This window comes from Saccopteryx bilineata, chromosome 11 (genome assembly GCF_036850765.1).
Source record: "Saccopteryx bilineata isolate mSacBil1 chromosome 11, mSacBil1_pri_phased_curated, whole genome shotgun sequence".
Lineage (NCBI taxonomy): Eukaryota > Metazoa > Chordata > Mammalia > Chiroptera > Emballonuridae > Saccopteryx > Saccopteryx bilineata.
The window spans coordinates 2,010,138-2,036,877 of record NC_089500.1 but is presented as its reverse complement, the minus strand read 5'-3'; the positions used below and the strand labels follow the sequence as shown (position 1 = coordinate 2,036,877).

The window sequence follows — 26,740 nt, the reverse complement described above, 5'->3', positions numbered from 1 at the left end:
AGGATGTCAAGATCTCCCTGCATGTGTTCAGGGCAGAGGAACTATTTTTATGACTTTTCTATCCGTGCAGAGGAATCCACTACTAATATGTCAGTCATTCTTCAACAATTCAAACATGGGACAAAGATTCCCAAGAGGATAGTTATTTGCCATGAGTTGTTTTGGTTTCTTTTTTCTTTTTTTTTTCCACACATATTTTTTTTTCCCACACATACTTGCTTAGCAGTTTTTGAAACCAAAACTAAGTAAGGATAGATAGACCAACCCCAGGCAAAATCAACTTAGAACCAGAGGAAACACTGATCTTACACTGCTTTGGGGGGAGGGGATAGCTATTCCAGAGCATTTGTTTACTATTATTTGTGAAAACTTCAGCCTACAGCTGTGTCACGGACAACCACAGAAGTCACAGCGCACCCCTCTCCTGTCCCTGGGCAGCTCAGAGCTCAAGTATGATTCCTGGGACGTTTCCGACTTTGGATTACGGAGCAAGGTCCATACATGAGACATAATTTCAGTGGTTAGGATGGGAGTCTTCTGTTCACACCTTAATCCTTACTGGACGCTGTGGGGCACTGGTCAATGACCACATATTAGAGAGAATCTGTGGACCCTACATTACACCTGGGGCATCGACACTTCACTACGGAAACGGCGTCAACATAAGGGAGGCCCACAGAGGCTCCACTCAGAAACGCCACCTATAAGATCCCAAACAAGACAGAACTTTCCAAAGTGAACCCCCGATAATTCAAGTTCCCACCTGGCACGTTACATAGTTATTACAATGTTACTGACGATGGTCCCTACACTGAACTTGACATCCCAGACACTACTCTGAAACTAACACACAGTAATACTGAATGTCAAATGTCATTGAAAAATACAATTTTTAAAAAAATAATTTAAAAATAAAACTTGTACCAGTTGGTCCATGTTGAGAACTCCTATTATCTTGAAGAGAGATGACTTAAAAATCATGCTCAAGCCTGACCTGTGGTGGCACAGCGGACAGAGCATCGACCTGGGACGCTGAGGTCGCCTGTTTGAAATCCCAGGTGTGCCCAGTCAGAGCACATATAAGAAGCAATCAATGAACAACTAAAGTGAAAAATCATACTCCATAGGATGCACAGAGATAAAAGTGAAGTGGTCATCAGGGGAGGGGAGTCAAGAGGGTCAAACATACGGTGACAGAAAATTATCTGACTTTGGGTGAGGGGCACATAACACAATCAAAAGTTCAAATGCTATAGAGACGTTCACCTGAAACCTATATAATGCTTATTAATCAATGTCACCCCATTAAGTTTCATCTTTAAATAAAAAATAATATTCTAGTAACTATGTCTGTGTTAGATGGGTATGAGACTTATCGGGATGATCACTTAGTATTTTATATAACGTCTAATCTCTCGGGTGTACCCTTGAAACTAGTATTACATTGTACGTCAACTATAATTGAACAATAAAAAATGATTTAAAAATAAAATGTGTACCAGTTGAAATGATTGTATGTGGCCATTCTGAGTATCAAAACTGATACAATAACTACACTCCTTTCGCAAGTTTAAGTTACTCATTAAAAGTTTTGAAAATATTACAACACACACACACACACACACACACACAGAAGAATCTTCCTCTCTGGGGGCTGACTTCTGAGTCGGGGACACAACCCCACAGCATCATGCTTCAGGTCCCACTTCAGAGACTGAATGGAAACTTCAAAGGTCAAGTTCCCCCGCGCTATACAGAGTACTCACGTGTCTGGTGTCCTTGTGAGACGCTGGACACAACCGCTAGCAAACCTGTTACTTTATCATTGAGCGAACAGACTGAAGACCCCCTTTGATTCTTCCGATTCTCTTTCTCCACTGCCCTGCTCTGACCCTCCACAGAGCCTAAACCTGGGCTTAAACATTTTAGCAACTAGGACTAAAAAAATAAAGAGAAAAAATAAAAGCAAACGCCACCAAAAGTTTACCCCTTTTCTTCCTTGGCTAATGGTTCTTGTAACAGCCACACGGAGAGAGAACCAGTGTCTCCTGGCCGACAGTAATCACAGGATGGGCTGCTCAGCCAGTGTTCATGGGCCAACACGTCAGCCAGGCAACCAGACAGACTTTCACCTGCACAAGGCGACTTGACCTGCCCGCGGAGACATGCCCCAGAGGAAACACAGATGATGGTCAGGTCACCGGAATTTCAGATATGCGACCAACAACTGCTGAGCATTAAGTGTGTCTCCAACAGGCCATGGGACAGTGACACTAAAAAAAGAACCGGGTTCCCCCATCTGTATTTAACAGGCATCCTGTATTTTTTAGTCACTAAATCAGTCAGCTCGAACTTGTTCTCATCTTAACACAAACACACTACTGGAACGAATTACTTCCAACAAAGGAGCTGAGAACTAACACATTCACACTGGGATGGGGCAGAGGGTCCATGGGGGTGACCAAGGCAGGTTCCAGGTGCTCCTGTGTCCAGCGGCCTCTGTCTGGGCTTCCATCGCTGCCCCTGGGGACAGATGCCTGGAAGGGAAAGACCTGGTGTCACCACCACTCTAGATGGGCCCAGCTAGCTGCCCCGAGGGGGGCACAGCTCTGAAAACTTGTACAAACGTCCACAGCCAGCCCCTCGGAGAGCAGATCTTCACATTCAAAGACAAAGACCTTTCACTTGAGAAAAAAGAGGGGGGAGGGTGCATGAAGGTCTGACCCAGAATGGAAGCAGGCAGGCAGCCCCCGCCTCCACGATTTCATCTCTTCGGAACTCACTCCCAGGCACAGGCCCCTTTGTCACTGGGCTTCCAAACATCTCAGGAATCTGATGCTAAGTGGTGTGTAGGCTATCACCATGGAAACTGCTGAGGCTCTTCCTCCTCGGCCCAGGCACAACCTGTCCAGTGGCTTCCACTTGGTTTCCAAAGTGTTCCCGAGTCAGGACTGGGCGACAGCTCTCCTCGGCCCTGACTCACAGGAACTCGGAGTGTCACCTGCAGGGTACACACATGGGAGGACACGGCTGACCCTCCTCTGTCAGTCAAGAAGGTTTTTAAGGGTTTGTGCCTTGTTTTCAACCTCCAGAGCTCTCTGCCTTACCCAATTCCATCCTTTTTGAAAAAAAAAAAACACAGTACTCAGAAACATTTCTTGAAAATGAAAACGTTCCATCTACCCTACCACTTCTAATTTCTAGCCTGATACCAAAACGGTCTGGGGGGGGCAAATTGTATCCCACGAATCGGGCGGTAGTCCTTTTTCTTAACCGGTGATATTTATAAGCGTGTTTTATACCAAAGGACCAACAGCAACCAGACCTCACACTGGAAACCTGACCATTCATTTCAGTTTCAAAGAGGATGCTCTCCAACAGCCCCGTCCAGTTAATGAACAGTTCCAATGACATTAATATTGGAATCGATGTCAGGACAAGGTAATGGCTTGGAGGGAAGTGACCATTCTCCAGGAGGTTTCAGATACAAGAGTCTGGCAACACAGGAAACTTAGTCCTACCTAGGGGATGGCCAAGCCATTAGGGGACACCACTGAATTCTCACTGTGAATGATCTATTTCAATAACCGCTGTAGGTTATTAGATATAAAACAGTCACCCTGAAAAGTCTGGCACACAGTTTATTCACCGTGCAGAAAGGCAACATTCTGCCATCAGGAGAGAGGACATGAGTTTAGACTCCGACCCATGCCATTTCCACGGGAACATATCTAGCAGCCCGCTGTCAGGCCAAACGTCTTACTCATCTGTGGAAACGCTCCTCTCCAATCAATGGCTGCCTGTGTCAATCAACCGGGAGGCAGGTGTCCTTTAGATAGACGCCACCATGCTGACAGCACACACAGGGCGTCAGGCAGCAATGAAAGTGTGACCTTCTAACCTTTCCTCTGAAGAATAATACCCCCCTAGCCTTTTTAATTCCAGTAAAGTACGAATCTAAAAACCACCATCCGTTTTCATAGGCAGAAGCTTATGCAAATACTAGCTCCTCTGAGGAGCCTATGGAGATTTTCTGGAAAAAAAACAAAAACAAAAAGGGGCCTCCACTTAGGTTTGGAACACCAGACGTTAAGAACCAAAAAAAAAGAAAATCAACCTAAACTTACAAAGGAAGAAGTCAAGACGTGTCTCAGAAATGCATTCACAACCAAAAAAAAAAAAAGAAAGAAAAGAAAACGCTTAGTCAATAAAGCTTAAGTGGTTGGAAAGAGTCTCAACTTACTAAATAATTCAGCGGCACCCCCTAAGAACAGGCAGACCAAGTGGACAGGAACGCAGCAGTAGCCCGCTGAGCGGAGCCCGGACAGGCCCGAGCCAGGCCTGGGCTCTGGGGGGCGCCCTGACTGCTGAGAGGCCGCCCTAGCTCCAGCTCCGGCGGGGGGAGGGGCTGCATCTGAGCCCCCGGGCCATGCCTGACTCTGTACTCCTACTTGCCCAGGGCTTAGCAAGTGGGGACAGGAGAGCCTGCCTTTCCCAGCAGCCTGAGGATCCGAGGCGGGACCACAGGTCACATGGGCCAGTGGCTTTGGAAGGGTCCCTGCAGCTTGTCTGCACTGCACAGGAAGGCCTCCCCTGGAAAGGACAGCTCCTTGTGGTCCCTCTGGATGCTGTGCCCCAGGACACCTCACAATAGCCCCAGAACAACCCGGGGGGGGGGGGGGCCAAAGAAGTACCGGCCACAACAGCCTGGGCTGTCCTGCCTGCCACAGCCGAGCACCACGCAGGTCAAGGATGAGGGAGGCCCCTGTTCTGAGTTCCCCATGCCCTGCGTGCGGTGGGGGCCCGCCATTTCTGCTACTTGACCACAGGACTGACGGCTCAGAAGGCCATGGACGCAGACTCCAGGTCAGGGCATCGGCGAAGACATGCAGGCCAGAAGCCATGAGAAAGGCACCCTCCCAGATCCCTAGTCTGACACCTCACCAAAAGATGCTAAAACTGTAAGGAAGTCCTGCCCATCCAAGAGGATAGGATACTGTTTCACATTCACCCACTTTCAACTTTAAAACTGTTACTACACAAGGACTCACAGTACACTCTCTGACTGAAGCCACTGCTACTGTAACTGGGCCCAGCTACTGTTCCCAACTGGGCATCTCCACTGTTACTGACCAGGACGGCTCTGAAACAAGGCATCAGCTCTGGGGCGAGGTCCTGGCCGCCGTTCACCAGGTGTGAACCCACGTCTACTGCAGGGGGGATCTTCCTCCTCCAGGGCTGACCCTCAACCCCTGTAACACATCCCACTGGTCCGCCACCAATGGCTCAGAAGCAAGACTGGAGCAACTTGCTCTGCGGACACTCCTGGACCCGGTACATTGCAGCCCTCCACACGTGAGGTCACATCTCATGGAACTGGGGTGATAAACCCCAATTCAACTGTTTCTAGTCACTATTGGTGGATAAAATCGAAAAAGTACTAGTCTTGACATTTCATATCAGTTCAAGTCTGACTAATGGAGAAGGTCAAGAGCTCCTCTTCGTGACATAATAGAAGTGACATGTAGACCCCAGAGGAGAAGCTGGAATCGTAGCGTCAACCACATTGCAGACTGGGAAAACAAAGTCTAGCCCGGCCAAGACGGCGGCACCAAGGGACTCCGGATAAGAGCAAAGACGGAGTGGTAGTGTCAAATAGGGCTCTGGAAACGCAGCACCTGCATTTTTACTGGAATCCAGGAGAATCATTAAGGTCACCTTTAGAGAATGCTCACTCAGGGTTTACCACAAGTGACCTCCCATGACAGGATGACACCAGCACGCTCCACACAGAAGACCGGCTTCCGCAGAGCGAGTGCAGCTGCCTCCACCTCCTGCCCACGGGGACGCTGTAGAGTGCAGACAGGGGGTCTGCACCCTGGACAGCTCAGGTTCAAGCTAGCCTCTGACCACATGCCCTCACCCCTCGAGTGACAAACTGGGATGGGAGCCCTTTGGTAGGCTGTGAACTGGACCCTGTGGATCCCAGTTCTGGTTTTAACACTAGGGTCAGAAAGAGTTGTGTGTATCAAACACCCAGGATGCCACGCACATGCAGGAACACATTAACGACAACCCCTTCCATGGAATCACGGCCCCACACTGTCACCATGGAAACTGAACACTCACAGGGCTGGAGAATTTATGGAAGACACACTTCTATTCAGTGCAAATTAAAAAAAAAAAAAATCACGACCTAGGCATCCAAGCTCACGTGCCTTCCTCCAGCCACGCTGTTCCTCGGGAATAAACAGCATTCAGCTCCAGGCCAAGTACGAGATTACCCTGTGCCTCAGTTTCCTCCCTGGTAAAATGGGAGGGGGGAATGCATAATAAACAACTCTGAGCTTGCAACTCCCAGCTCAAAAATGCTATGATTCTATAGCAAGTCAAAAATAAAAATAAGGAAAAATAAATAAAGTGAATTTTGCCAGCAAGCCAAAATGTTTGCTGTGCACGGTGTTGTTTGTTTTACAACAGTGAGTACACAGGTCCCATCCATGCCTCCCGGTGACAGGAGGAAAATCCCAAAGCCTCATCTCCAGGGTCTGATGTCTCTCACAGAATAATTTCATTCTGGAAGGGCAGCGAACGTGGTGTTCTTTCCAAGCAAATGCAAGCACGCACGTCATGTGTAGATGATCAATGTTTGCAGTGTCAGAATATAGCAAAACACACTGCTCCTGTCCTAACTCAATATTCCTCGGGTCCTTCAGAGCGAACGGGGTGCAATGGCGTCACACAAACAGACGTCCCTGAGTCTGTGTGCACACAGCGCTGACAGAGAGCCATTTTCTGGTTGCTAAAATGCGGCTACAGCACTGAGCATTCTGCGCTCACCGTCAAGCACGTCTGAGTGTTTCTTCAGGAGAGTCTTCTACTCTCTTCCTCACCTGGTCCCAACTACTGTAAATCAACTGCTCAGCCCTCAGGGCAGTGTGAAGATGGTTGTCACCACTCAAGGTTTTGCTTCATCTGTGAGCATTTTGTGGCTGCTGTGCTGTGACTCAGAATAGAACTGCCCTCCGTCCATCCGGCTCCACTGTCCAGAGATTCCTTGTCACCAGCCCACCCTACACCCCACATCCTGACTTCTTTTAGCTCAATTCACCCTAAATCCTGTTGCAGTGGGTGGACATATAGAAACATGTCCCCTATGCTGTCCTTGTGGCTCTATTACAAAGACATGACAGCTGTTCAGCCTCTGAACTGACTGCAGGCCCAAGCCTGGCCCTCCCTGCTGGCCAGCACACAGCTAGGGACAAGGAGCCAGTCAAGAAGCACCACTCAGATAACATTTTATAACCAGAGACTGCGGGTCTTCATTCAATTGCAAATTTGCAAGAGTGCTGCCCAGAGGGGGGACACTTGCTGCTACAGTAACCTCACTTCTCACTTGAATTTATTCTCCCTTCCCGTGACCATGCCGACACTGTCCCCTTAACGCCTCCAGCTGCACTGGCTACTGCGGCCCTGAGGTGGACACATCTCATTTGCCGTCTTATTCCATCAAAAACAGTCGCCTACTTGCAATTTCTATGCTATTCCACCTAAAACTTAGGGGTTTTACTATCAATCAAGTTGTGGTGATTATCCAAAGATAAATAAAGGGGGTGAGCTCGACAGAACATGGATTTGATGGGATAAAAGAGGTCAGAACAGGAAATGGTCCCAACCTGGGGTAGTGACATCAAGTTTAGCGGACATAATATACAGATAAACTGTAGAGACAGAGTCCTGGGAGTCCTGTGTTTGAGGCAGATTCAAACACCTGCGATGGCCCCCAGTACCAGGCAGGGCCACTAGAAGGTGCTCGGTGGGTACTGTGTGAGGCAGGTCCTTCCAGAAGCACGTGGTATCCTCCAACACCCCTATGTCATCCCGTGGTCTCTGCACCTGCTGACATGAAGCAACAGCCACGGCCCTCCGTGGTGACCTCTGCACCCCGATCTCTGCTCTGCATTGGGAAATGCTGTCTTTTTATACACTTCAGTCATACTCCCTCTCTCTCCACGTTCCTCGTCCCTAATGAACAGAATGAATTTTGTGAACACCGACAGTGGACTCTCTAACCTGGACCTGGTCACTTTCTCCAAAGAAGATTTAAATGGAGCTCAGTAAGACACTTGAAATGACTGAACTTCATTCACAATGTTGCTCTTCTCATTAGAACCGAGTGAGGAGAGCTGCCAGGGACCCAGTCTCGTGGAAACAAAAGTAACGGGATGATCACAGGTGGCAACACTCACAGATGGCTACCACCTCACGGGAAAAAAAGGACGTTTCTTACATTCACTCTACTAGTGCAAATTATCTCTCAATGCACAAGGGACATTCAAATCCATTCCTGGATGTCGGAGAAAAAAAGAGTCTCTGAGTAAAAGTATGGCAAAATGGACATTTACTGGGAGGGTCACAAAGATCAACTGGGCTGCTTCAGCTCCCAGCTGCCAGACTCACTCATACGAGGACCACTGAGATCTTCTGACCTCCATGGCTCCGAGCTTGCTCTAACAATTTTAACCTGTCACCTCCTCAGTGTTCTATGAGAATGTCAATTCCCTTCGATGTTTTTTTAAGAAAACAAAGGCACACTACAGATCATGAACGAGGACCTCAAGGATCCAAAATACCCACCGCCCTTTTCCACAGTAGCTTCTCTGGAGAGGCCCTTAGCCCAGCTCTGTAAGGGAGAGTGGTGAGAGACAAATCCAAAACACGCATCTCTCTCCTGAACCCCGAACCGTGTATCACGTAGCAATTTCATGCCACGCTCCACCATTCAAGGTCATGAGGATTGAGACGTCTGTGGTTTTAACAAGGAAAGATACCGTCCTCAGGGGTTATACAAAGAGTGACCCATGCAGACCTACAATGTTCTTCACTGGTTTAAGGCATCGTCATGCCATAAATTTGTTTGGAGCCTGTCAATGAGCTACAATATTCTGTTTATTCTACTGTCAATATGTTAAATTCACCTGTCATCCAAAATCTCATTACAGACTCAACTGCGGTATCTAATGTCTCCAACGGTAGGTTACACAGAGAGAAAATATACATCATTCTATTCAGAATTAGATGACAGTCTTTAAACTTTAATGAACCCGAGCCAAAGAGTAATCTCTAATTAATACTGAAAATAATTCGATCTTCCCACTTTATTTTGCCTTTAAAAACACCCTTGAAGTAGTTCATGATTAATCATTCGACCACTGTCATAACAGATGGGGACCAGGCCCAAGGGCTCTTCCAAGTATTAAAAATATCTGTCTTCAAAGTAAAAATAAATAAAATTTAAGACTAGCTTAAAAGAGTTTACCTATTAGGCTCTAAAAAAGTAGTCATTGTGTTATTGGTCCGTGGCCAAATAAAATCTCCAATCATAAAAACTTGGCAAGAAGAAACCCAAAACTTTAAAACGCCACGCAGGGGTCACGACGGGTTCACCAGGTTTTGCATGACAAGCTGTTGTTAGAAGAATCAAAAGGAAAAAATCTCAGGGAACAAGCACTGTACAAAGCGGTCCCCTGCTCCGTCCCACCGGTTAATGACCAAACAACACGTAAAAAATGTGGGTCAGTGAGTGATGTGATGGTTCCTTTATGTGTACAGACACTCATCCAGGGCATTTCTCTCCCTACAAACCAGAAACAGCCCTGCTGAAGGAACTCGGGATTCCTTCCATCACGCCTGACCTTCAGGTAAAAGCCACACCCATTACCCAGTTTTCAGAGTTAGAAGGGGGGGAAACATTCCTGGCTATGCAGAGAAAGTTACAAGACCCCAGGACTTGCAAGAAACACCCGGAACACAAAACAAGGAAGAAAAAGTGTCAAAATGTTTAGAATTTATAAAACGTAGGAAAGCGATGAAAACAAAAGTTGGCAGAGCCTCTTGATGTGTTTCCATAGCGGCTATTTGGAAAGTCATCCTTGCCAATTAGCTGTCTCTGAACCCACCGGGTCACCTGAACCCAGGGAGATTAATTAGAACTGTGCACTGACTTGAAGTTCCTCTTTTACTTGGCCACCAAGCGCCAGAGAGGAGGGGCGGAGGCACGTGTGCTTGTGCACTCACTGTGCCTTTGTTCCTGCCCTCATGTGCACACCACGGTGAGGAAACCAGGTCTGCGATGGCAGCAGAAGAGACAGGCAGGCCCCAAGGTGGCCTGTCACATGTGGTCTAACCAAATGACCGACACCCTAGAGGGACCATCCACTCAATCTGTCAAAGGTGTCCGTTTATGCAAACTCTCCTGAGCAGTGAGCAAAGAGGAGCCTGCAGGTTGAGTCCTAGGCACCTGTGTTTTCACCCGCCAGCCAAGGTTCAGAGCCACCCAGGTGCGGGCCTACTTGAGCCCAGACCGCCTGGGCACAGGGTTATTTGGCGTAGGACCATGAGCCACGTGGCTATAGGGCAGCTGGGCCTGGGACACTTGGGTTCAAGGCGCTATGAGAGCACTGACTACCTTGGCATTGGGCACCTGAGCACCAGGTTTCCCTGGGCTCCTGAACCATCTGAGCCTGAGCCATCTGGCTCTAAGGCTGCAAGGCTCCTGGGCTCAGAGACACTGTGGGAAGGGCTACCCTGAACAAGGTTACCTCGGTACTAAACAATGAGCTAGGGAGGGTACCTGGGCTCAGGGATACAGGATCACCGGGCCACCTGGGTATAGGACATCTGGGCAAGGACGACCTGGCAAGGGGCCATCTGACTCCAGAGCCACCTGGGGATAGGGCTACCTGAGCTGAGAATACCCAAGCCTGGGCCACCTGGGTACAGGGCTACCTGAGCCCAGACTCCCAGAGCATGAGACACCTGGGCACCAGGACTTCCTGAGCCTAAGACACCTGGACACCAACCACCTGTAACCTGGCGGCAAAGGTGGTCCTGCTCACCTGGTGTATGGTCGACCGCGCCCTCTTCTCCGCTCTCCTCTGTGGCCTCCTCAGCCAAGCCGGAGCCCGGGGAGTCAGGGGCGGCGCTGGCCGAGCCGGGGCTGCTGGGCTGCGAGGCCGAGTCCCCCTCGCTGAGCGAGCCGCAGCGGGCGTGGGGCGCGCAGTCCCTAGGGCCATCCTGGTCGCGGTCGCGGCGCGTGCGGCGGTGCACCCGGGAGTGCAGCACCATCTGGTGGTAGGTGCGGAAGATCTTGCCGCATTCGAAGCACTCGGACGACTTGCCCTGGCCTGCGGGGGTGGCGGCGCGGCGGCTGGGGCGCGCGGCGGGCCGGGGGTCTGGGGGTCCGGGCACAGAATCTCCGGGCGCGCCCGTCCTCTTGCGCGGGGGGCCCTGCACCCCTGGCTCCAGCTCACGCTTGCGCTTCTCCTGGCTCACTAAGATGTACTCGCGCCGCTCCTTGTCGAAGGCCACGTCCCCGGCCTGCACCTCATCCCATGTGCCATACTTGAGGTACTCAGCCGGCTCGACAACCTTGCCCCGGGTGGCCAGCTGCCAGGCCTGGTAGCTGTTGACCGGGTCCAACTCGGCCACCCGCTTCCCAGCCTGTCCCTGAGCGGGTGCACCGGCACCGGTCCCGGCAGGACACAGGTTCAGGCACTGGAGGAAGAGCTCCTGGGAGTGGGCGGGGCCGAGCGCACCCTCCGCGGCCAGGGCCCGAGGCCAGCCCGCCTCCACCCGGCGGTGGACCGCGTTGTGGGCATTCAAGCTGTCCAGATTTGTAAACAGGTTCCCGCACTTGGTGCAGACTTCGTAGAGGGCCAGGCCAGCCACAATCGCCTCCTCCTGCACCACGTTGTTGATGGTGGCGATTGGGTCCAGCTCACTCTTGGGCCTGTTCTTGCTCCCCGCCTTGGGGCCGTGCGCCTTCATGTGGTTTTTTAGGAACCACGGCTCTTTGAATCGTCGGCCGCAGATGTGACAGCCGTGGTCGAAGGAGCCCCTGTGTTTCTTCATGTGCGCTTTCAGGAACCAGGTCTGGCTGAAGGCCTGGCCGCACACCTCGCACGGGAACTCCCCGGGCGGCAGCTCCGCCTTGCCGTTCTCCACGCAGGCCTCGCCGCTGGGCACCTGCGCAGTGATGTGGTCCTTCCCGATGTGGCTCAGCAGGGACTCCTCCCGCAGCGTCACATAGCTGCACAGCCGGCACTTAAAGGGCTTGTGCGTCCGGTGCACGTGCCGCTCTAGATCCTTCTTGCGCTCGAACTTGCACTTGCAGAAGGAGCACTGCGCCATGACCCTGCCATCCTCCGGGGCGCACGCGGTGCCCTCCGCCTCCTTCCGGCTGCTCCGTAGCAGGATCTTGCTGCTGTCCAGCGGGATAGCCCCGTTCAGGATCCTGTTGCAGGCGGAAGTGCTCTTCGTGGGGCTGGTGCAGCCGTCCAGGCCCTCAGACACGCGCATCTCGCCCTCCTCGGGCTCATGGCCCTGGATCAGAGTCCCTGTGCGGTGGCTGCGGATGTGGATCTTGAGGTTGCCCTTCTGGGAAGCCCGGTGGTCACAGTAGGGGCACTTGTAGGGCTTCTCACCCGTGTGTTTGCGCATGTGCTGTGACAGGGAGCTCTGGAAGGGGAAGCTTTTGCCGCAGATGCAGCAGCTGTGACTCATGGCCTTGTCCCCGGCCACCTCGGGGCCCCTCCGCAGCTCCATCTCGGCCTCCCGGTTGCGATCCATCTGGGGCACGCTGCAGGCTGGCCCAGCCGAGGCAGGCACGGCTCTCTGTCAGGCAGGCCTGGGGGACAGGGTCTTATCTCTCCATGTTCAGAGGAACCTCCTGTTTCCCGGCTGCGGAGACGTGCCTGTCGCCGCCACCTGCATGTCCTACCTGGACAGCATGGCGCAGGGCAGCCGGCACCTGGAACAGGGAGAGAGAGACACGGAGAGCTTAGGAAGGTTTCCCCGTGGCCAGGGATTTACTCGCCTCCACCAGCACTAGTCCTCCATACAAGTATCCATCCCTCTAAATTGAAGAAAGGAGATGCCCACAAAAATACAAAGCTGCACAAGCCAAGGTCAATATTCGAGCCATGAATTATTGACGAGAACAGTGGAAAAGAATCAAAATAAACCACCAATGTACCTGACTGTGTGCTAAAATAATTGTTTTGTCAAAAAGATAAAATCTTTCAGGAAAGACTAGGAGGAGTTCCTGGGCGTGGGAGACACACAGCTACAGCCTGGCAATGAGGAGCAAAGGGAAATGGGGGTGAGTGGCCAACCCCCGCAAAGGTGGGGGAGGCAGAGCTCCTGCCGGGGCAGGAGGCCACAGGGTCCAGTTCAGAAAGGCCTTACAAAGACATTAAGGAGTAGGGAAAAGAGACTTCGGTTAAGAAGTTGGATGATTTAGTAAGAGAGAGGTCATGAAGTGCAGAGAAGGAACCCTCCGCTCCTTGAAGATGTGTGCCCTGGACCGGCTGCCCAGGACTGCGTGGCCAGTGCTGTGCTCAGTGGTCATTACCGTCCCAACCAACAGGTGCACACGGGTCCCCCTGATGGAACACGGAGCCCCAAATTAGTGACTCCATCCATGTCCATCCACAAACACTCCCCCAAAAACTGGACAAAGGAGGCCGAGAATACCTCTTAATGACATTTTAAGCTAATTTAAAATTGTTTTTCCAAGCGGGTTTGGCCTTGGCACCAGTTTTAGGTATCTGTACGTTATCTGTGATGACTTTATGAGGCAGATAATTTGCACATATTCTCGTCTATCCCAGAGCCTAGTTTACCCCCAAAGTATTGAATGTGACGTTATATACAAAATTATGAATGAAGCATGCCACTTGTATTTAACTTAGTAAACCTCATCTGGGTATAAAAATCTTGGGAGTCTAAGGAACATACAGAAATAATTTTACGAAGGGAAAAACCAACTAAAATACCGGAAACCAGTGGCTCTGAACTAATTTTAGACTCCACGCAACCTGTCCGACGGTCCATCGCGGTATGAACCGTCAGCCCATCCTCCAACTCAAAAGGATCTTTCAAAGCTGAGTAGCAGCTCCAGGGTGAGCACCTAGGGACCCCGTCTCTGTGCCATCCAGGTGTGGCAGGTCCTGGGGTCCCAACCAGTGCCAAGGGGTGCCATGTGGAACCTGAGAGCCATGGTCCCCCATTAACCATCTACATGGCTTCCAAGGGGCACATCCTACACACCCCGGGGGCATCTCCTCATGTGTCAGGTGCTGAGAGTCAGGATATCGCAAAAGAGCAGCCATGTGTCACCAAAGCCCCTACAAGCACCTCCTCACTGGCCCCTCCACTGAACGCCACTCAGATCCCTGCCCCAGTGCCTGACAGGCTGATGAATATACCTGGCCAACAGGTTGTCACATCCAGTACCAGGCAGTGACCTGCCAAGGCCCAGAGCTGGGGCAAAGGGGCAGGACAGGTGTGAGCACAGCCCCCTGGCCACTACAACAAAGCTCAGGGGTCCCCAAACACCCCCAGCATCCAGGCCCACTGGGTCTCTCAGAATACGATGCAGCAGCAATGTTTCCCTCCTTCCTGGCGTGAGGGTGGGGGGCTCAAAATCTCCTACACATTTGAAAAATCTTTGCACTGCCTCATCTGCTCCCCCCAAAAAATCCCCATGTTCTCACAACAACCTGGATATTACCCCAAACCCCGACGAAAGCCTAGACCGAGAATCCAGATTAGAGAAGACAGTTTTCATTTCTTCTCCAGCTCCCTTCCAAACCTAGCTTAAAAGCTTGGCCCAAAGCCAGCAGGCCCTCCATTTTATAGAACATTCCAGAGAAAGGACGCGAGGGCGGCCAGCAGCGGCCAGGCAGCCTGGTCTCCTGTGCCCACCCCAATCTCCCAAAACTCAGCCCAGCGGTCAGTCCCCTGCAGAACGGCGTGGCCCAGGGTTGTTCAAGCACTGAACAACATTCTGAAGGGAAAAATGTATAAACGTAAACACGGGAAAAGTGCTGTAACGGTCGGAACAATTTCAACCCAAATCGCCATTATCTTAAGGAAATCCGAACATCAAAAACCGGCTCTGCGTGAAGGAGGCCCACTCGGCCGCCCCTCCGGAATGCCCACAGTTGACTGATTAAGTTTCCTGCAAAAAACCTTTTAAGAAACAGCCAAAACGGTAATTCCCAGCCACTGGCTCTCTTTCTCTCCTGGCCAAGTCAGCAGACCTTCGCGGTCCTTCCTTCCTTCCTTCCTTCCTAGCTGCCGGCAAAGACTGCTAGTTAAGACAGACTCACCCCTCCTTTTCCTAAAGAGAACAAGAATGCTGTCATCAGAACTTCCTACTTAGTAACGGGCCCTGGGGCAGTCACTCCAGTGACAGGGTTGCGGGACCTTTTCAGCCCTGTTGGCACACACCCCCTCAAAACCAGCTGGGCTTCGCTGTTCTTTTATTAAAAGACCCCCAGCCCCTGTGAGCTGGGAGGGTCTCGAGTGGCTTCTCCCCACTGGCGTGGCCCTGTGGTAAACAGTTCACACCCACATGCCACCAGGTGACAGGGTGGCACTTCTGGTTTGAGTACAGAGCATGCCAGTCCTGAGCTGCCAGGGGGTTAGGTGTGCCAACCCCCCTAAAACGCACCATCCTACTGATACCTACACCTTACCAACTGTGGACATAAACAAATACAAGCTTTTCACCCAAACCAGGACTCAAGAAAGACCTCCAGGAACACATCTGGAAGGAGGTGCTGGGGGGGAGGTTGAAGAGCACACGCATGTCCGTGTGTCTCAGCTGACACATGACAACAGGTTACCACCGACATGCATGAAGCACAGCCCCATGGGAACTGGCCCGATAATAAATCGCAGTCTTGTTGTTACTTGTGTTACAAACTTTTTCCAAGGCTGCCACTGGGAACTTGCCAGACAAGACTGTAATTTAATCGTTTAGGCATAAAAATGGCTTGCTGATTAGGGTTTTAAAATAGATGTCCAATGGACGTCTCATTGTTTCTCTCCAAATGCGCATGCGCACGCACGTGTGTGTTTCTCTCGAGAAGAGCAAATAGTTTGAAGCTACTTTTTAAAAATGCCTTAGGTAATTTTCAAAGAAAACTATATTTTGAATGCATTACATAAAAAAATAAAATAAAAATAAAAAGGTAGTATCTATAAAAATAGGGAAAATTAAAATGTTTACTAAATAAAAATGTGCCTGACCAGGCGGTGGCGTAGGGATAGAGCGTCAGACTGGGACATGGAGGACCCAGGTTCAAAACCCCGATGTCGCCAGCTTAAAAGCGCAGGCTCATCTGGTTTGAGCAAGGCTCACCAGCTTGAAGCGCAAGGTCACTGGCTTGAGCAAGGGGTCACTCGCTCTGCTGTAGCCCCCCAGTCAAGGCACATATAAGAAAGGAATCAATGAACAACTAAGGTGCCACAATGAAGAATTGATGCTTCTCATCTCTCTCCCTTCCTGCCTGTCACCCTATCGGTCCTTCTCTCTGTCTCTATTTCTCTCTCTGTCATTAAAAAAAAAAAAGTCCTTATCCTGTTGACTATGTCTCCAGTTCAGTCTTGAATTCACACCCCCTTCTTGCCTCAAGCCCAGACCCCAGTTCCAGAACGCACATCTGGGTAGTCTGAGACTCCCACCCCGCACAAGCGTTCACATCCTGCAGACGGGGCCCAGGCTCCCCTACCTGAGCTTGTAAGGGCCGCATCGGCACCGAGGAGGCTGTCCCCAGCTCCCCCAATCCGTGACCCTGTGTCTTGCTCACATCCCAGCTGGACACACACTCACAGTGACCTCTGGGCCCTCAGACACCTCAGTCACTGACTTTCTCAAGGGCATGGCTTAAGCCCCATGTGCAGCAGACTGAATCAGGCCCCCGGAGCGCCCCCTCCAGCCCCAGGCACTCTGTGTGGCCCAGGTGCATCACAGCACACCTCTGGACACAGTCCCACTACTGCTTCTTTAATCCGTCACACACCTGTGTGTTAGACGACACAGTCCCACTACTGCTTCTTTAATCCGTCACACACCTGTGTGTTAGACGACATACTTTGCGAGGGCAGGCTCACAAAACACAGAGCTTTCTCCACCCTCACCCCAAATCCCCGGAAGAGGAGGTCTCGACCGTGAGCTTCTGGGTCAGATGACCTGACAGCTCACTTAAATCTGCTGTGTGACCTTGAACAAGTGTCTGAACCTCTCTGTTCGCCAGTCCATTCTTTCCTCTTGAACATGGAAATGACGGTCATGATAACAGTACTTTATGAAGTTTAAATTAAGGCAAGCAAGTTGGAATGTTGAGCACACAGTCAACGGCCAGGGTATGTCAGGTATGATAATTAATAACTGTGCAATCAATGAACAGAATGTCAGGGGAGTACCCAGAGACTCCTTGTCACTGGGAAGGGCAGTATTTGTTTTGATAAATTCAAAAGGACAAACAGAAGCTTCGGGAGCTAGCCCAGAAATTGCTCCCTAGCAACACCTGTGCACACACGGGGCCCCGGCTTCACCATAGGTCACTAGCAGGACCGGGTCTTCTACCAGCAGCTACGGTGACCCTCACAGCAGACCCACCCAATGCAGCCCAGGGCCAGAACCTGCCTGACACTTCACCTCACTGCAGAATAAACAGCGGACAGCCCGGGGGAACCACTGTGACGTTGTGGGGTGGCTGATGTTGGAGACCCTCTCGGTTTTTGAAGATCAAGGATGAAGTACCTTAGAGGTGGTTGACAGAAAAGAGAGAGAAGGCAAACTGCTGGACCAACCGGTGGTGGGGGGCGGGGATGCACATTTATTCGTTACTCTATTTCGACGGATTTTTCTTTTTAAGTTTTTCACAAAAGAAGTTAAAACAATGGCTCCCACTTGCAACCTCAGTAACACAAGTAAAAGCAGAGCTACTCTGGGGGAGCCTGGGGGGTGCCCTACCCCACCTCACCCCTTTCCTACCCTCCCTCTCCCACCTACTCTCCTCCCCTCCCCGTCCTTGGGCCCCCAAGGAACTCAGAGGACTCTAAGCAACGCAAGTCAGGAAAGCATCTTTTGTTCATTCTAGTGTGGGGCATTCAAAGAAAGTAAAAGCATCTGGATAATATGGAACTATTTAAATGAAAAGCAGTATTTTATTGTAAGAGACGGCTGGCTGCTGTCTCCCAGGAGGCTGGACCAGTGATATCCCAGGGACCCACCCCCAAGCTCCCGGGCCCAGTGTGACCAGAGCCAGCCAGACGAGCCAGCCTGGCCACCTCCGGTGTTTACGCTTTCCATGGTGGAAACCAGTGATGCCACTGAGGAGGACTTTCTTCCATGAACAACCAGTTTCCAACCAGTTCAGATGGTGTTATCGGAGGAAAAGGTCAACGAGCCTACATTTTGAAACAGTGAGCCTATTTCTCAACGAACAGAAAATCTTGCCCCCTTCTGTTCTGTGAATTAAACTCAATGCAAAGGGAAAGCCCGCCCTGGCCGGTTGGCTCAGTGGTAGAGCGTTGGCCCAGAATGTGGAAGTCCAGGGTTCAATTCCCGGCCAGGGCACACAAGAGAAGCACCCATCTGCTTCTCCACCCCTCCACCCCCCTCTGTCTCTCTCTTCCCCTGCTGCAGCCAAGGCTCCACTGGAGCAAACATGGTCCGGGCGCTGGGGATGGTTCCATGGCCTCCACCTCAGGCACTAGAATGGCTCGGGTTACAATGGAGCAACACCCCAAATGGGCAGAACATTGCCCCCTGGTGGGCATGCTGGGTGGATCCCGGTTGGGCACATGTGGGAGTGAGTCTGTCTGTCTGACTGCCTCCCCACTCCTATCTTTGGAAAAATACAAAAAAAAAAAAAAAAGCTAAAGCCCACCCGTTCTATACCGGTTTCCCCAAAACTATCAGAGCCAATTCCATCCCACGGTTATCCTGCAAAAGGCAATCGGCAGGCTCAACTTTCCAACTTTCCAACCACCTCGAACATGTAGCGTAGTTTCCATAACACAGAAACTCTGAAAGCAACCCAAACGGACCATGTGCGCCCAGGGGAGGCTGGAGAAGCCTCTGGAACCCTGGATGGGACGCTTCCTGCATGCACCAAGGTCACTGGTCTCCAGTTCAGGGAAGCCAACCCTGAGGCTCACGCCATTTCTCAAAGAGCCCTCTACATTCTGTGTGTTGTTTTGTTTTTAGTTCTAGTTCATTAATTAAGCATATCGTGAGACGAAGACAGGGTCTTGGTTTCCTCCACGCTGTGCAGTCACTGATCCTTCTCTCCTGCTCTGGTCACCTTCCGGGGCACAGTGGGCAGAATGAGCACAGCCTGAGCCAGAGGGGCAGGGGTCCCTGTGGTCCTGGGGGAGGGGGTCTTCAGAGCGCTGGTCACAGGAGAGCGTGAGAAATAGAAGGAGCGGGGCCAGCGGGAGAGATGACGTCCTCACAGACAGCACCGCTCACAGCAGACAGGCGGCCCGGGACGTGGACCGGGCCTTGGGGCTCCAGAGAGCAACTTCAGAAGAAAGGAGAAGTCTCCAGCTCAGCGGGGGGGGGGGGGGGGGGGGGGCTCTGAAGGAGGACTCTGGCCACAGGGTATTGCCCCGTGGCTGCTGGGCCAGTGTGTCTAGCATAGACTGGGCGTCTGTTCCGCTGACAATGAACTGAGCTCGACTGGTTAAACTGTAGCGTTATGACCCACAAATTTAAAATACATCCTTCACATCCCTCACAAGCTTATCCGCTGCCACGCACAGACAAACAGCCCATTCTCTGAACAAATGGGGAGAAATCCCAGAGCCACCATGAGGAGATCCCACTCCCCACGCACCAACCTGCCCGAGATTCACAATTCCAGGCTTATAGTCCCCCAGACCAGGGTTCCAGGGACTCCATGAAGTGACCCTTTCACTGCTCGGGAGAGTAAGGACCTTCACGTCGAGGCCTGGGGGCCGCCTCGCCCAGACCAATCAATAATCCATTATGAGCAAACTACACTTCCACTCGAATAAGAGAAAATGAATAAGGACAACCAGAATCGGCCGCATTCACAAGAAACCCCACCGCACCCACCCCTCACCACGGGGGGGTGGGTGCGGGGGGGGGGGGGGGAGACACAAACCCACTATCCCGGGGCCTGAGGCACACACACTGCCTATCACAGGCTTCGCTCCTGGGGGCCGGAGGAGAACGTGCCCCCCACGGTACAGTCAAAAACATTTTTAAAGATAAGTCTCACGCGAATCATCGGACAGGACAGTGCAAAGTACCCATTTCCTTAAACAAAGGCCTCCTTTATATTATGTCCCACCTCCAGATAAATTGCATTGACAGGTTAGTCTCCAAATATGACCATGGAACCACCATCCATAATCAGGGTTATGATTCCCTAAACTCCTCAGTTACTTAGGCCAGACTGTCTTCCACCCACTCCGTCCGTTCCTCTGGCCGCAGCTTTAGAATCCATGCCCATGTACAGCAAAAACACCCGGACGACCTCAACACTGTCCTTGCTCATCGGGGACCTCTCATGCAGTTGTTGACCACAATCTGTCAAGAACCCAAAGGACAGTCCAGGCGCAGGACAAGAGGCTCTACCTCCACCTCCAGACGGAAGGTACAAACAGATTGATGAAGGTAGACCAATATATTTCTGAAAAATTAAAATTAACAAGCCTCTAGCACCTGGACTGATACCCTTTTACTAAAATACAATGACTGGCGTTCAAATCTGACCTGACACGGAAACAAACAAAAAAAGCAGATGAATGCACAATGTAGTTACTAAATCAAACTCACAAAGTCCGAGAGCAAGCAAGGGAGGAAGGGGGACTAGGCTCTTCCCAGCCACTAATAACATCCTGAAAAATCCAAGGCTGTGGAATTATGGAGACGTTAATCAAGAGATGTCCATGTGGAAATCAAGGCGAGAATGTTGGTATCAAAAGAAGCAGCCCTGGCTGGTTGGCTCAGCAGTAGAGCATCGGCCCGGCATGTGGAAGTCCCGGGTTCGATTCCTGGCCAAGACACACAGGAGAAGCGCCCATCTGCTTCTCCACCCCTCCCCTTCTCCTTTCTCTCTGTCTCTCTTCCTCTCCCACAACCAAGGCTCCACTGGAGCAAACTTGGCCCGGGCGCTGAGGATCTCTCTGTGGCCTCCGCCTCAGGCGCTAGAATGGCTCTGATTGCAACAGAGCGACGCCCCAGATGTGCCAAGCATCACCCCCTGGTGGGCATGCCGGGTGGATCCTGGTCGGGCGCATGTGGGAGCCTGTCTGACTACCACCCCGCTTCTCATTTCAGAAAAATACTAAAAGAAAAAAATAAAAGTGCCCTTATCCTTGTTTTTCTTTCACTCTCCAAAATGAATGCTTCGTGTTACCTGTTTTTTGCCATTTCCCAAGTCTTATCTTCAGTACTGACCTTATCAATCTGTTTGTCTTTTTAAAAAAAAGTAAACTTCACAAAACCTAAATGGGAGGAAAAAAACACCCAGAACAGCACAGAACACAAGCACAGGCCTCAGATTTCCGGCAGGTGCCTGTCCTGGTGAAGTACCTGCTCTTTCCATAGGCCCTGGGACCTCCTGGGACCCCCGCCCCCTGGAGGGGAGGGAAGAGGAGCGTTAGGATCGTGGCAACTGTCCCATTAAGAGCCCCACGTCCCAGAAGCTCACGACCACATCTCCCTACCTGGGCGGCTCTGGGGACAACTGTCGTCACAGAGGGTCCGTTGGCTTTTCACACAAACAGAGAACGGATCTGGGTGACTCGTCCCAGGAGCGTTCCGTCCCGAGTCTTCTGCACAACTAAAGCCAGGCTACAAGTAATTCAGACACGCTGGACACTTGGGGAGCACCGGAGGAAACGAAGACTGGCCAACTCCTGTTTTTAAAACAAACATGGACAACCAGAAGGCCCCAGAAGGACTACAGAGGGGGGGGAAATATCCCATTGAAATTGGCTCATCGGTGTTCACTGACCCTAAACTCAGAGTGCAGGAACTACCACCAATTCAGTATCTAATAGACATTTGGGGGGGGGGGCACGTTTAATTCTCAGCAGTGGCAACAATCACGCACAGCAACACTCCCTGTATTTTCTTACCACGCTGAACATCCAGGTCCCCCAGCCAGATCTTTTTGAAATTCCCAGTAGATGACTGCAAAACGTATTTTAACTGAAAATCTGTTACATCCATTGTATTTTATCCCACACAAACCAACAACAACAGGCAAGGTTTGCTCCCAACATACATACTGACCTATTTTTTTCCAGCCTCTTCCCCCAAACCACCATTTCTCTCCCAGCATAAGAAAACAGACTGCAATTAATACCTAGCTAACAACATTATCTCTTTCCTCTGAGCTTTTTTTGTGAAACAACCTAGAAGTACCCACCACCGAATGAAAGAAAGAATTGTACCCGAGAATACAAAGAGAGATAATTATGTGCAGCAAGCCATAAACCGTTCTGTTAAACATTACCTTCCCAGGTGTACTGGTTTGGCACCGAACTCAGCCACCCACCCAAAATCCCTTCCTGAAGAGCCCACGGGGAGGGGAAAGAACAACCACTCCCATCATCAAGTTTGCTGAATCCTAACCAACTGCTTATAAACCTTTCTCTGTAGAGACATCCCCGAACTGAGGATATTTCCACAGAACAGCCAAAAGGCGCACCGATACAAGAAATTTAAGGTTTAGTGAGCCACTGTACGAACACACACCAGGCAATGCTTTGGAGAGGCGCTCCCACAATGCTTCACTGTCCAGCACGCATATATTTTAACCAGCTTAAATTTTCCAGGGCCACGCTGCCAGGCACCGCCATAACGTGACCTAGTTCACCGCTCACCCACGCAGCGCCTCTCTCTGAAAGCAGCTGGGCTGTGTTCAGCCCCTTAAAGAGGCGGATCAGGGGGGTGGGGGGGGGCAAGTTTACAAAGAGCAGTTCTCGACAGGAACATGATGTCACATTGCCCTGGGACCCATCCTGCCTGCCTGTCTAAAAATACATTCTCAGGCCCGGTTAATAACACATCACTGCAAGGTTCTGACTTCTCAAGATAAAAGGCCATCTTCTCTACTCTTCTCGAAAGGCACCAAAAAGAATAAACAAGCAAAATTCCATTTTCGTTCCCCATAATCGTGTGTGTGCGCGCATGTGCACGTGTGTGTGTGTGTGTGTGTGTGTGTTAGGCAGCCATAGAAGTTAAGAAAATGTTACACCTGAAGGGTTCGTGCAGAAATGAGAGACAGTTTTATTTTTCTTTCCTAAGCCGAGAGCACCTTACCCAGACACAGCTTTTGGTTACAAAAGCAAATGTAAACTACAACGAGATGTGTTCTTGAATTTTAAGCTCCTAGCCCCCAGACTCCCGACAACCCCAGGTCCCCAGAGAGGACCCATATTGAACTTGAAATCTTGAATCTGTCAGCCCTGCCTGAGGTGTTTGGGAATAGAGTGTGCGCTTGAATGAGCACAGCACCCAGATCCAGTGACGACCTCTAGGTCGTCCGCTGGCTCCAGCTAGGGCCACTCTAACAGGGAGAGTGGCACGGTGGTGGGCATGCCCTGTGCGACACATCCGTTCTGTCACCGCTGTCCCCTTCCTTGCTCCCTTCTCGTTCCCCACCTCCATGCACACAGCACACAACCCCCAACTCCAGGTCCCTTTCTCGGGTCTGCTGGGTACCGGTGCTGTGAGCAGCTGTGCCGGGCACTGCGGGCAGCAGACCACGGGTCCCAAGGGTCCCCCCATGCAAAACCAGCTGGCTGATGTCCTGGGAGGCCTGCCCTTGAGTCCTCTAGGACTGTGACCACCACAGCCTGGGACAATCACGTCCAAGAGCACGACTCTGGTAGAGTTCACCAAAGCCAACAATGGAAGTGCCTCTCTGGTGAGAGGGACATTTTATCGTCAACTGGCTGTGCAGCACCCACGACACAGCTCAGCGCAGGTCTGTCCCACAAAGACACTGCATCACCACCTACCAGCAACATGCTGCATGGGTCCTCCCTCCTGAGAACAGATGCTGCAGGGGAGAAAACCACCCAACGTGGGCAGCATGCCCGCCGAGTTCACCAGGTCCTGGGAAACAAAACATGGCAGCTCCGAAGTACGTTTCCCACCAGCTCACCCAGCGAGCTGCTATTACAGTCGTGACAGACATGACCGAAGACAGGAGCCAGGGCGGCTCATCATTTGGGGCACAGCTACGGTCCCTCACTCAAGATGAAGGCAGGTCCACTGGTCTGAGACCATGAAGCCCGCTGCGCCCTTAGAGACAGGCCCTGTCATGCCACAGGAGGCCAGCGGGACTGGGCTCTCCCTCCAGCCTGGCTCACTGAACTCCGTCTCTAAACGGCTCAAGCAGGGCCCTGTCCACCTGTCTGAGCCCTGGGGTCCTGGGCAGCGCCCGACATCTTCAGGTGAATAAGCCTACCGGGGGCTTTGCTTAACTGATCCCCCAACTACACCCTGTTTTATCCATGAACAATAAGGAGCAAGCTGGTCACCCACAAAGTGTAAAGTGCCTCATGCTGAGTCTCATGACCTGGCCCGTTGTTCCTGAAGCACAAAGCCACCCCAGGAAGTCCTCCGGGCCCACCACAGCCACCAGAACCCATGGCCCCTGGGACACTCGGCCAAACTGTGACCCTCAGAACCAAGGACAGGGTTTCAGATGCACTGCAGGGTCTCTGCACATCTGCTATGATCAACGAGTAGATTCACTAATTCATGGGGGGGAGGGGAAAGGCGGTGCTAAGTCACACCGATCCCTGCCCGCTGACGGCAACAGGAAAGCCACAGCTGGGGTGGATGCCTCTGCGGGGCTTCAGACCTGTCCCTCCTCTGGGCCAGCCTGAAGGGCGCACGGGTCGGGTCAGAATCTTTCTGCCTGAGATACCACACAGAAAACAAAATGCCATCCATGTTGAGATCTGACATGTAAATGCACGTGACACCACGTGTCTCATGTGTCTGCAGCAAAGAAAACAGATCAGCATCAGGTCCTTGCCCATGGCCAAGTGCTGAGTCCCAAGCAGACAGACAACAGTCAAGTGACCAGAGATGTGGGGGAGGGGGCCCTGCCACCAGTCCCCAAAAATGCAGCCACATCCCGGTCACGAGAGCCTCTCAGCTCACAACCATCAACGTACGACTAGGAAGGAGTCCCACTAACAACGAGGACTAAACGATGCTCAGAACACGCTGCTCTGAGCTTCCATGCAGCTCACACTGGCCATGAGTACGGCCTTCCAAGGCAGCGGGGGCAAACCTCGCCCAAATGTTGAATGACACTGAACTTCTATTCAGATGCTACCAGACCCAGACAGGCTGCAACCTCCCAGTAAAAGGGCTGCACCCCAAATGCAAAATAATATCATGGCCACAGTGTGATCAGAGCATCACTATCAGTCAAGTGGGAGATGGGGGGGGAGGAACCATGACCCTCTGAGGGCCCAAATCCATACCCATGAAACGAGAGGCAAGGTTTAGGGTAGCTGGCACATCAGCCACTGGCCTCACACAAAAACTGGGGGATATACCTGGTGGCCCCTGTTTCTTTCTTTGTTCAGTAAACACAGTAGCTCAGGAAACACGGGTGATGGTTATTAACTCAGAATGAGAGTTTCCAGATTTGCATAACCAGTGTCTACTGGGTCTGAACTCATCCCAAGAAAGAAATCACAAAAAAGAAGTGACAGGAAGGAACCTCCGTCTCAAACCACTGGACCCATGTGATGTTCCCGTTCCCTTCTTCACCGGGGATGACTTATTCCTTTGTTTTTCTGAAGGGAACAGAGGGGCAGGAGTGGATTTTACAACCTCCTGAACTTGACTTGGCAGGGATGGCATCCAGAGAACCACAGAGCGGGGCAGAGGCCCCATTTCTAAGGGGACACCGGTCACCACCACAAACAGGACAGCATCCTCCTTCGGGGAACATGGTTGGCTTTCCCACCTCCATGGCCACTGAAAACAGGGCCATCTGTGTGGCATATGGGCCATGTGGACGAAGCTACCTATAGTCTCCTCGCCATCAAGAGTATCAAACATTCCAGACGCCTGGGCCACACCTTGTCTGAGCAGCCCTGGATCACCCCGTCTAATGTGGCAAGTCACCGGCAGCCTCACCTGGGCATCCACACCTGCAGACAGGTATCTGCCTTATCCTTGAAGGCAGTTCTGTTCCCGGCTCTGCAGACACTCGAGTCCAGTAATTGTCTCCTGTCCCAGAGGTCAGACACATGCTTTCCCTCTTGACCCTATTTCACATCAAACCATCCTCATGTTAACATCACAAGCAGTATCCTTTTGGGCTTCCGCATTTGCTTTGAACATGGTTCTGTCACAGAGGGCTTTCTAGGCATCCCCAGCGAGCCAGCCCAGCCACCCTACATGACCACGATGACCTGCCAGGCCAGGTGCCACGTGAGGTCCCCACAGGACAGCAAGTCCACCTTCCCGTTTCTCCAACTCAGACACTCCCCTTCCTACGAACTCAAACCAAACCCCTGCACAGATGTCATCGCCCAACAGCCCGCACAGAGACCAGTGGAGGAGGCAGCCTCCACACCTCTCCTAATAAGGAGCTGCAAGCCCAAGGCATGTAGCTTCCAGAGTCTCTGCCGAGGTGAAGACACAGCCACCCCACAAGTCCACAGGCACCCCAGCACATCCAGTGTGCAGAATGAAGAGCAACCCAGCTCCTAAAGGACCCACCCAGCCAACACCAAAAGCTTTCCCTCTGCCCACACAGACAGACCCCACACACAGGACAGAGGGAACCCCCAGAGGTCTGGGACCCATGAACCCTCAAACCCAGGGCAGCACCACCACAGGCAAGGGGCAGGGAGCTGT

The 26,740-nt window shown here is 51.6% G+C and overlaps 1 protein-coding gene and 1 pseudogene across 7 annotated transcripts in view; one reads left to right on the top strand and one right to left on the bottom strand.

Moving 5' to 3' along the window:
* Nucleotides 1-26,740, bottom strand: part of ZNF516 (zinc finger protein 516) — a 101,744-nt gene that overhangs the window by 40,834 nt on the left and 34,170 nt on the right. For 5 of the 7 annotated variants that reach the window (XM_066246224.1, XM_066246228.1, XM_066246225.1 and 2 more), the window contains exon 2: nucleotides 10,899-12,811. In XM_066246224.1, the coding sequence (XP_066102321.1) occupies nucleotides 10,899-12,630 (1,732 nt within the window). In that variant the 5' untranslated portion in view covers nucleotides 12,631-12,811. Of the gene's footprint in view, nucleotides 1-10,898; nucleotides 12,812-22,132; nucleotides 22,239-22,597; nucleotides 22,682-26,740 lie in introns of those variants that run through there. The other 2 variants (XM_066246229.1, XM_066246230.1) reach the window with 2 other exon arrangements.
* LOC136315810 (small nucleolar RNA SNORD115) lies at nucleotides 929-1,041 on the top strand (annotated as a pseudogene).